An 11,962-nucleotide genomic window follows, 5' to 3' on the forward strand; every position below is an offset into this window, starting at 1 on the left:
TCTGAAAAGAGCACATTGTTAAGTTGCTGAATGGACTGTGACTGTAATAGGAGGCAGTTGAGTGCATTTTCATTTTCGTTATTGAGGCTGGACAGTCAGGGCTGCATTAAGAGGTCACTGGGCCCCGAGGCTATGAGCTACTGCAGGGCCCCCCCACCACTTTAGGTCACCAACTATAGAGGGAGAAAAAAACGCCTGCATTTTTCTAAAACACTGCTGTAGTTGTTTTACATAAATATAATCTAGAATCATTCAGAATAACAGTTGCCAAATCCTTTACAATATACAATTAAGAAAATAGCTACTTGAAAAACTTAAAGCACTGAATAATATTATATTGTATATAGTAATCAAATATACAATACATAATTTTCATTATAAATTCAACATTCATTCTTATTTTTTTTACAAAAGTGATTCAGTCAAGGGCATTAAATTCCTTTTTTTCTGATGTTTGATTAACATTGACACAAATGGCGACAGCAGCTTAATGATTCAATGATAATGCATTGAATATACGGCAAAGTGCCACTAAATAACAGAGCTAATTTTTGGGGGGCGTGGTAAGGCTTTGGCAATCAGATGGCTAGTGGTCAATCTGCTCCACAGCCAATCACGGGCCCCCTCCTTGCTCAGGCTCTGGGGCTTAAGCCCCACCTAGCCCTATTGTTAATGCGGCCGTGTGGAGAGTACAATACATGCAGGGCCAGATATATGCATAGCCAGGCAAATGAAAAAAGAAATTGACTAAGAAATATAAAAAAACTAAATAATAAAAATGACTAACTTCTTCCAATGAAATTAAGCGCAGAAACTTCTTGTTAGTACTTCCCCTTGTGGCTTTATCAAAATATTTTCGCAGCTGAAAAGCAACATGCCATTTCTCAGCGTGGAAGTGGCATTGTTGTGGTTTTTTCGATCAGTTAAACATCTAGTTTTGCTATCAGTGGAAATGCAGCTGCCAAATACTGTTTAGAGACACACAGACTCACAGAGGTTTCACTATCGAGTGAGATTCATGCCAAAACCTCACACACACACAAAATGTGTTTTACTCACACCCAACGATTCACAAACAAACTCAGTGTGGTTTGCAAATACAAAACATCACTCACAAACTAATGCATTTTGTTCTGCAAATAAAAAACGTAGCTATCAAACAGATACAGTACGTTTTACATATACAAAGAAATGTATGTCTTCAATGACAAAAATATCCTCCAAGTACAAAACAAAATCCTTCAAATACAAAACAAAATCCTTCAAATACAAAACAAAATCCTTCAAGTACAAACATCTCGGTTACGTATGTAACCATGGTTCCCTGAATAGGGAACGAGATGCTGCGGTGACGTCACCACGTATGGGAACACCTTCGGTGTGACGAATGTCTGAAGCCCTATACCATCCCGCCAATCCTATTGGCCAAATGGCGCATGGCACCACCCTACGCATGCGCACGCATGATATAACTGGGTGCAGCACGCCATTTCGCTCAGATTTCATGACTGAAGATGAAGAACATTATCAAGGTACGGAACGGCCAGAACCGCAGCATCTCGTTCCTTATTCAGGGAACCATGGTTACATACGTAACCGAGATGTTCCCTTTCATAGGTCACTTCGATGCTGCGGTGACGTCACCACGTATGGGAACGATATACCAAAACGCCTGACGTACCTGAAAACTGAGATCCGAGGAAGCATCTGCTCAAGCGGAGAGAACCCGGGAGCCAGGAGCCATCCTCACACCTAGACTGTAGGACTTGATAAAAGTGCTCGGTGAAGACCATCCTGCCGCAGCACAGATATCATCCATAGAAGATCCACTGAGAAAAGCTTGAGAAGAAGCCACAGCTCGAGTGGAATGAGCTTTAACTTCCAAGGGCGAAGCGAGTCCGCGCGCCCCATAGGCCAAAGAAATTGCCTCCACCAGCCAATGGGACATGCGCTGCTTTGTAACCGCATGGCCCTTACTTTTATGTCCAAAACAGACAAACAGCTGGTCAGATTCACGCCAAGGGGCTGTACGATCCACATAAGTCTTTAAAGCTCTCACAGGGCAAAGACTTAGATCTCCTGACCCAGCCTCAGCAGGTGAAAAAGCTTCCAGGACCACTTGCTGAAAGCGAAAGGGGTTAGATGCGACCTTAGGAACATAGTTAGGCCTGGGCCGCAGCAGCACCTTTACAGAGCCCGGTGCAAATTCCATGCATGAGGGTGAAACAGAAAGAGCCTGTAAATCCCCAACTCTCTTGAGGGAGGATAAAGCCATGAGAAGAAGTGTCTTCAGTGTCAGGAATTTATCCGATACAGTCTCCAAGGGCTCAAACGGATGCCCTGATAAACCTAGCAACACAATGGATAAATCCCATGAAGGAACTCGCACAGGGCGGAAAGGCCTCAGCCGTCGCGCACCCTGTATGAAACGAGAAACTAGTGGATGACGCCCCACAGAGGCACCGCCTATGTATTCGTGGTAAGCTGAAATGGCTGCCACGTAAACCTTTAAAGTGGCTGGTGTTCCGCCATCCGAAAAACGATCCTGGAGGAACTCCAGCACTGAAGCCACTGGGCAGTAAACTGGATCCACATTACGATTGCCACACCAGGCTGTAAACAGTCTCCACTTGAAAGCATATAAGCGTCTCGTAGAAGCTGCTCTAGAATTCAATATAGTCTCAGTGGTTTCAACAGAAAGACCGGGACATACTAATGCACTCCGCTCAGTGGCCACGCCCACAGTTTCCACAGATCTGGCCTCGGGTGCCAAATCAGCCCCTGTGCTTGTGATAATAAATCCTGTCTGAGGGGAATCTCCCACGGAGAGCCCGCTAGCAGACTGATCAAATCCGCAAACCACGGCTGCGTGTGCCATCGCGGAGCCACCAGCAGCAGCTGTTCCACCCTGTCCCGCCGTATTCTGCATAATACCGCTGGGATCAAACGAATCGGAGGAAAAGCATACAGACTGGTCCTGGGCCAGCTGTGAGCTAATGCATCCACGCCCAGGGGCGATGGGGGGCATAGGGAGAACCATAGCGGGCAATGCGTAGTCATGTTCGACGCGAATAAATCCACTTTCGCTTTGCCGAATATCCGCCATAAAAGATTCACCGTCTGGGGGTGTAATCTCCATTCTCCCTGTTCCAGAGCCTGTCTGGATAGCATATCCGCTCCGAAGTTCAAACGTCCGAGGACATGAACAACTCGGATCGACAGAAAATTTGTTCTGAGACCAAAGAAGAACATGTCTCGCCAGCCTGCACAGGGGGCGAGAGCGTAATCCTTCCTAATGATTCAGGTATGAGACAAACGCTGTGTTGTCTGATCTGAGCAGCACAAGACGGCCGATCAGCAGATTCGCGAATTACTGGAGAGTCAGAAAACTGCCAGTAATTCTAACCGGTTTATATACCAACTGCGTTGTGCAGCTGTCCACACTCCATGGGCTGGTAGCTCTTGACAAACAGCTCCCCAACCGGTCAAAGACGCATCCGTCGTGACGGTCTCTGGGAAAGCTCAAATCCCCAGCAGAACCCCGGTAGGAGAAATTCGGTTGGCATCCACAGTTTTAACGACATCACACAACTCCGTGTCACCGAAATCGTCCGATGCGGAAGACAACGGGGTGAAATATTTCGTCTTTCCGCCCATTTTTCCACTGAAAAGGGCGCATGTGAAGTAACCCCAGACAAATTACGGGGAATGCCGCTGCCAGTCATCTAAGTGGTTCACAGACGGACGCCCTGGAGCCGCAACGGGGCCAGAGCTACATCCATGCATTTTGAGAAGTACGGGGTCACAATCCGCCGTCTCTTTTTTTTTTTCAAACAACAGCTGTAAGACCCTGCCTCCATCTGAGAGGGGTGTACGTCTTCTATAGCCCCTTTGCTCGGCAGAGTTGACATCTCCTGTCACAACACTGCTATTACCATCAGTTTACCACCGTGGAAAGAATTCAGCGGAAAAGAGGCGGGCCTCTAAAAAACTAATTGGTGTATCCGTGACAATTGTGCGTAACACCCATTGAGAAATGCCGGGCAAGCGTTCCACGCGACCCAAAACAATACTAGCAGTCTCAAATTTCCACTTTCTGCAACGCTGTCATACACATAAATGTCTGTGCACGGAAAAGCCTGCGGCATTCGTGCACAGGGGAAGTGTATGCATAAGAGCTATTGCGTCCCGTTGTGTATAATCCTGAAACGTGTCCACGGCAGGAATTAGACCAACGAATTGAACATCAGGCTCTGCCACTAACTAAAACGGCGGCTGTGCGAGCCGTCATAAACGGGTCGTCTGTGTAAGACCCTCGAATCGCCCCTCGAAATCTGAAAGCTGGATTGCGCAGAGTGTCTGAGGGATTATTATTTATTTATTTATTTACGCCTGGCGTTACAGCCCGATCCAATGCTGCTTGAAGCGCTGTTTGCTGCGAGACAGTCAATGTTAGAGCGTAGGGACGGCAGTGAGAGTGTTGGATGCGCATTAGCGGTCCAACAGCACTCTATAGTGGAGGGCACAGTCCCTGGCAAACATGAAGGAAAGCGCATGCGTAAACTCGCTGCGTTTCGTTGTGTATAATCCTGAATCGTGTCCACGGCAGGATTTAATCCAACAAGAAAAACATAGGGCCACGCCGCTAGCGAGAACGCAGCAGCTGTGTGAGCCGTCATAAACTGGCCATATTCGTCAGTCTCTATGCCGTTCCTCAAACTCTGAAGACTGAATTGTGCAGTGTCTGAGGGGGCGCTCAAATAACAGCTCAGTTCAGTGACGCTCGAAGTGCTTGTGCTGCGAGACAGTCAATGTTAGAGTGTGGGGGTTAAGAACAAGAGGCTTCTCGTAAGAACCGTAATAAGAGAATAAAATTTGCCGAAATAGACACGACTCGATACGTCTTCGACGAGACTAGGTCGCGGCGGAGTTGGCGCGATCCGTTCGGCTAGAGAGGTAGTCAAACGGCATCGCTATTTAATAGCAGTCCGCCATGTCACTTAATCGTGGCAAAAACCCGCGCCGTTCGTGATATGCGCTGATAAAGGCTGCTTCCAGGACCTCAAAACCTCTTGGTGGAGGTCCGTGAGAAGGGTTGTTTATCCACCGCGCGGATAGACACATAATAGCACACTGAGGAAGGGGAAGCGCGTTTCTCCTGTCCGCTCGGAGGGAGAGAACCGCTTATGCCAGCCAGAGCCTACTCTGTGTTCGAAGCTGCGGTTAGACAACATAGTATAAAAGCAAAACTGCTCTGATTAACGCGCTCGAGTAGGGAAGAGCAAGCAAGTGGAAAAACTCCAGTGCATCACTGTATTCATAGTCAAGCCGCACATATCGCCCCTAACCAACACCTCGTGCGGGGCCTCGGCGACCGCAGAAGCGAACGGTGGGGGTTAGACGCGAGGCGACTGAAGAAATAGACTCCAGAGCGCGGATACTTTTCTTTATTTTACCATAGCCGTAGGCTATCACAGAGAGAACATGTAGAGAGGCTGCAAACGAATCTCTCATGAGTGCCTCCCTGTGATAAACCCATTATACGGCTCTTACCTTTCGTTGACTCATCGCGTCCGCGAAAGAGGAGTTAAACACTGCTCGAAGAAAATCGCTGGAGAACGCGAGATGATAGGGCACAGATGATTCGCTATTCCTGAAGGAATGAAATCTGAGCGAAATGGCGCGCTGCACCCAGGTATATCATGCGTGCGCATGCGTAGGGTGGTGCCATGCGCCATTTGGCCAATAGGATTGGCGGGATGGTATAGGGCTTCAGACATTCGTCACACCGAAGGTGTTCCCATACGTGGTGACGTCACCGCAGCATCGAAGTGACCAATGAAATGGAAACAAAATTCTACAAGTACGAAAAACTGTCACGTGACTTTTGGCACAAATTTTCCGCCTTGCTGATCCACACGCAAATGCCTTCAGATCCACACACATGCTAGTAAACGGTCATGTAATTCGCACTCCACAACAGCAGGTGCTTGGCGCCGCCACCGACATGGAAACAGGAGAGAAGAAGAAACGCTAGCGTGAGGGACGTTTTGAACACTGTGAGCGGCCAACAGGTGAGTTTCCAGTCATTGCTGGTGAAAAATCAGCCTGAAGGGGTTGTTATTCGCTATAACAACCGCCTCGCTATACACGATCCCACTTATTGCATTGCTACCTACAAAATAAATAAATAATTTGACAAAATGTATTGATTTTAAAAACGATTGTATTGCTTCCGCTAAAGAAAATAGTCCGTTCCGCGTCCATATCAACGGTCTGTTTTTCATGGCAAGGGTGTTTTTAGACCTCCAAATCAACCCTGGTCTTCTCCTGCTAGTGTCTAATAGAATATAGAGGCTTTATTCCATGTCAAATCAGTCAGAATCCAGGAAAGTGGTTGCAGCAACATCTCAGATGAAGAGTTTTTCTATATTATATTTGGGTCCCAAAACCAAGGCCTGTAAAAATATTCATATTTTTTGTCAGTCCTTGAGATTGTCATTTTTGTAGCATTAAAAACACTATCAGAGAACCATGTTTGGGCATTAATATCTTAAAGTGTTATTCATAGCCTCACCAAACTTTCCAGGATGGAAGACAAACATGTTCTTAATATAACTGAACCAAAGTTTGTACTGCATGTCTATTGAGATTCTACAAGGCCCTAGATTTGGGTAAATGGCTAAACCCCTGATACTGAGGGTATTATAAACTCATTTTTTCTGCATCTGTATGATATGAATCATTACATTTTCTTAATCTTAATCATAATCATGTGTCATTATTTGAGGTCTCTATCACTAATGATATGTAATAATTGATAGCCTGATTGCACTGTAAGTCGCTTTGGATAAAAGCGTCTGCTAAATGCATACATTTAAATTAAATTAAATTAAATTTTAATTTAATTTAAATTTAATGGTCATGAAGATATTAAGAATGAACCAAAGTGTAGTTTTTGGTCATTTTACTGGTCATGTTCAGTTACACCAGTATTTTTGACCTCATAGATTTTTCCTCTTTTCCCCTCTCTCTAGGAACTGCTTGCACAAACAATGTTAGAGAGAATCCACACACGGCTCCAGCATATTGTCTGTCAGCAACCCCTTGATCTGGATTACCTCGAATTTGTGTGTTTTCAGGAGGCTGTTCTTTTTAGTGCTGCGGCTGCCTCTAACCAGGTTCTCATCCAAAAAGGCATTTTAGATGCACTCACAGAGCTGCACAAGTTGGTTAAAGGCGCGGTCACACTAGACTTTAAACGTGCTAAATTATTTTGGACACCGCTGCGAATATGGGCGGGAGCAATAAAACGGTCTTTCCTCAATTATCACAACATGGATTAATATGTGCTTGTACTGTGTCTTTTGAGACGGCGTCGAAAGCATCTTATTATATTGTACTCTCTGTATCTCTCTCTATATAAATATATACACCCTAAGCAATAAAAAGTTATATAACATCCACATTCAAATGTATCATCTGTTCCGGTTGACACTACAAACCATGCAGATGCTTTATTTTATTTTTATAATCTTTTAAATATGTATTATATAAAATAGGACGCTGCGCTACAGCAAAAGTTATGTAGCGCTTCCTTCATTTTTGAATTTCTGTACAGAGAGGTCACGCAGTGACGTATCGATCTTCTACTGGTCCCACATCTTCACGTGATGCGAATTCGCAGGTCAGAGTTCACCAAACTTGAACTTTGGAACGCAGCGAAATGTGAAATTTTTCCCATGAGCTTGCGTTTCCGGTCTGACGCATTCGCATGCGTATGAATGGAAGTCAATGGAGAGAAAAGTGCAGTGTGACCGCCCCATAAGAAAGAGAAAACCAGGTCCCCATAGTAAAAAAAAAGAAAGATTTTTTTTTTTTTTTTTGGTTGTTCCAACCCACCAGATGTTTTAAGACTGTATTCACACTACAATAAAAAAATAATACAATCTACATGTGTTTGGTTTGAACATTCATTACGACATTAAGAGAGCTGAAAGTCTTAAAGTCCGTTGCTAGCACTGCTTGAGGAAAGCTATTCTTCCTGCTGCCGCTGGCAGTCCTAACACCGGGCATGTCTGCTGGTCTGATTTGATTAAACAGAGAAAAATCAAACATTAGACCACCTCACTGATTTAGAAATATTTATTTGTGTTACTGTAACATCTTACAAACCAGTTATTAGCAGGGGCACTGTTCTGTAAATAAGTGTTCTTTTTGTATTTGTGCTGCATTATCATTGAATCAGGTCCTTTGCTGAGTACATTTTTCTGTAAGCCTAGTAAGTGCTGGACATACTCCACAGTAAGTAGGTAGATGTCTGAGCCATGTGATTGGGAGTGTCCCAGGGGATTTATGGCTGCCATTTGTTCATCACTCAGTACATCGCCCATCTCAGGAACAGTGACACCATGGTGTGGCCCATCAGGCAGGCCACTGTCCTCCCAGTAGACATGTAAAGTGTTTATGTAGGGCAGTGGTTCTCAAACATTTTTGCATCATTTGATAACATTTTGTAACAAACTCCAGAAATACACAATATTAATTCTGAGACTGAATAACATTACTTTCTTTGTCAATGTATGTTCAAATTAATGTAAATGGGATGCATTTTTTTGGTAAAATGTATAAAGAAGTTTATGGACAAATAGTCTATTTCTAGAAAAAGTCAGAATTAAAAAGTTGTGTGTATTTATATATACCCCCCCTTGAACCTCCCTCAAGGACCAGTGCCAAACCCATTGCCAAGTTTATTCTTACTGATTGAATATACTTTAATTCAAATAAAATCTTCGCACATACTTCATACGTATAGTTCTTTTTAGCAAGGGTTAAGTGTAATTAACAAGCAGGTTATGTCCTAATTTTCAGCTTTAAAAAAAATGCAGCACCCATGTATGCTGACAGCCTGCTGGTATGATATGGATGCAGAAAATGAGTTTATAATACCCTCAGTATCAGGGGTTTAGCCATTTACCCAAATCTAGGGCCTTGTAGAATCTCAATAGACATGCAGTACAAACTTTGGTTCAGTTATATTAAGAACATGTTTGTCTTCCATCCTGCAAAGTTTGGTGAGGCTATGAATTACACTTTAAGATATTAATGCCCAAACATGGTTCTCTGATAGTGTTTTTGATGCTATAAAAATGACAATCTCAAGGACTGACAAAAAATATGAATATTTTTACAGGCCTTGGTTTTGGGACCCAAATATAATATAGAAAAGCTCTTCACCTGAGATGTTGCTGCAACCACTTTCCTGGATTCTGACTGATTTGACATGGAATAAAGCCTCTATATTCTATTAGACACTAGCAGGAGAAGACCAGGGTTGATTTGGAGGTCTAAAAACACCCTTGCCATGAAAAACAGACCGTTGATATGGACGCGGAACGGACTATTTTCTTTAGCGGAAGCAATACAATCGTTTTTAAAATCAATAAATTTTGTCAAATTATTTATTTATTTTGTAGGTAGCAATGTAATAAGTGGGATCGTGTATAGCGAGGCGGTTGTTATAGCGAATAACAACCCCTTCAGGCAGATTTTTCACCAGCAATGACTGGAAACTCACCTGTTGGCCGCTCACAGTGTTCAAAACGTCCCTCACGCTAGCGTTTCTTCTTCTCTCCTGTTTCCATGTCGGTGGCGGCGCCAAGCAAGTCGCCAACAGCGCCACCTGCTGTTGTGGCAAATTACATGACCGTTTACTAGCATGTGTGTGGGTCTGAAGGCATTTGCGTGTGGATCAGCAAGGCGGAAAATTTGTGCCAAAAGTCACGTGACAGTTTTTCGTACTTGTAGAATTTTGTTTTGTACTTGAAGGATTTTGTTTTGTACTTGTAGAATTTTGTTTTGTACTTGAAGGATTTTGTTTTGTATTTGAAGGATTTTGTTATGTACTTGAAGGATTTTAGTTTGTACTTGGAAGATATTTTTGTCATTGAAGACATACATTTCTTTGTTCATGTAAAACGTACTGTATTTGTTTGATAGCTACGTTTTTTTATTTGCAGAACAAAATGCATCAGTTTGCGAGTGATGTTTTGTATTTGCAAACCACACTGAGTTTGTTTGTGAATCGTTGGGTGTGAGTAAAACACATTTTGTGTGTGTGTGAAGTTTTAGCATGATTCTCACTCCATATTTTCACACACACTTAACCTATCTCTCTCTAATAACTGTACTAGCATAATTTGCACATCAATTGCTCAAGCCTCTGTTATTGGCTGTAAAATTACATTTTATAGTGACCAACAGGAAGCTTAAGATTAGATAAATTAGTATTACACACAATAGCATTTTACAGTTTTTTTCAGTCGCTAACAAGCATTTGTCCAAGCAGTTGTCACATTTTCAAAACTCTAAACACAATTGACACAGCATCGGTCTATTGTGGCCATACCATTCACACATTTCATGTCGTTTTCACACAATATGGAGTCATTGAACACATTTCCACAATGCTTACATTTTCTGAACAGACAAGCTATACCTCCCAACAAAATTATGGATCGTTTTTGTAGTATTTACAAATGTTAACACACAACATCCCACAATAGCAAAAACAATGTTCCAAACCTTAGATACAGTATAAAAACCTCTGCTTCTGCATTGATATCAGTTCAAAAACAATATATCTTAGCTGATTTATGTTGTGTAAATTGGGCCAACCACAGCTGATTCCTATCTGGCTTAGACTCAATGGCAGGGGTTATTTTTTTCTATTACATTGACACTTATACAATAAAAGGGGGACTTTGAAGAGTGATGTTTTTGGGAACAGAAAAAGACAAACACTGCAATGTATGGACAAGGAAGAGTAAGAGCAAGGGGCCCAGGGAGAAGAGCAGGAGCAGTGAGAGGTGCAGGAGCAGTGAAAGATGCAGTGAGAGGAGCAGGAGCAGTGAGAGATGCAGTGAGAGGAGCAGGAGCAGTGAGAGATGCAGTGAGAGGAGCAGGAGCAGTGAGAGATTGTTTTTATTTTACCCCCCCCCCCCCCTCTTTTTTTATCTGGGCTTTTTGCTGTTGTTGTTTTTTTGTTCAGAATGCTCTTATGTGTTTCATGGATATTTTGTTCACTGTAGGCAATACTGTCAAACCTTTTCTGTTCTATCATACCGTGTTTCTACTGTACCTCCTGCAGTAAACAGTAAAGGAAAAAAATAGCTTTTTACTGGAATGCTTTTGAATGTGAACATTACTGTACATTTGGACATACAGTTCCTAACCAAGAAATTTAGTGTAAAACAGTGAATTGCATGTTTTGCATGAAAATACCTGCAAAACTGAGACTGAAAAGTCTATGCAGTTTTTGTAATGTCAACAATAGCCAGTATTTTGAAACCTGGTGTACTTTGATTGACTGCATGTAACTTGTGAGGTGAAAACAAGTGTTATTCTTTGACAGAATAATTTAATTTTGAGTCAGATTTCCAGTGTTTTGGTAAAGTTGGTGTGTGCAGAGAAAGATGTGTTCTATTTTGAAATGAAGATTTAGTATATATTTAACAAAATGTGTTTTTGAGAAGAAAATTATCCATTTGGCCAATTGTGTTTTGTAGGTGTTAGTCTGTGTTAAGAGTTTAGAAAAAGTATCTGAAGTATGGTTAAGCGCTTGTTAGCGATTGAAAAAAACTGTAATGACTAGAACCTGACGAATGTCTTCAAATAAAACATGAACAATGAGAACACTAATGGTTTCCATGGATAACAATTTATTTTTATTTTGGGTGGTAATATTATATTTTAATAGGGAAGGGTGGGCCCCAGAATTTATTTTGCCTATGTCATGATAAGAGATAAATCCGTCCCTAAATACATATCTGTAATGTGTTTCAGGTTTGGCCTTAAAAGAGCTGCCCCAAGATGAATATACTGTAAGTGATGTCATGAATATTTATTTTCGATTTTCTGTGCCCTTGAGTGATGGATGCTTCCTGGACACTATGTTTTTCCT

At 42.6% G+C, this 11,962-nt stretch overlaps 1 protein-coding gene across 2 annotated transcripts in view; it reads left to right on the plus strand.

The window, feature by feature from the left end:
* The window catches only part of LOC113050355 (beta-1,4 N-acetylgalactosaminyltransferase 1-like), a 40,777-nt gene that overhangs the window by 15,480 nt on the left and 13,335 nt on the right, over positions 1-11,962 (plus strand). For both annotated transcript variants that reach the window (XM_026213241.1, XM_026213242.1), the window contains exon 6: positions 11,845-11,882. In XM_026213241.1, coding sequence (XP_026069026.1) covers positions 11,845-11,882 — 38 coding nt within the window. The remainder of the gene's footprint in view (positions 1-11,844; positions 11,883-11,962) is intronic.

The sequence above is a fragment of the Carassius auratus genome, chromosome 31 (assembly GCF_003368295.1).
Source record: "Carassius auratus strain Wakin chromosome 31, ASM336829v1, whole genome shotgun sequence".
Lineage (NCBI taxonomy): Eukaryota > Metazoa > Chordata > Actinopteri > Cypriniformes > Cyprinidae > Carassius > Carassius auratus.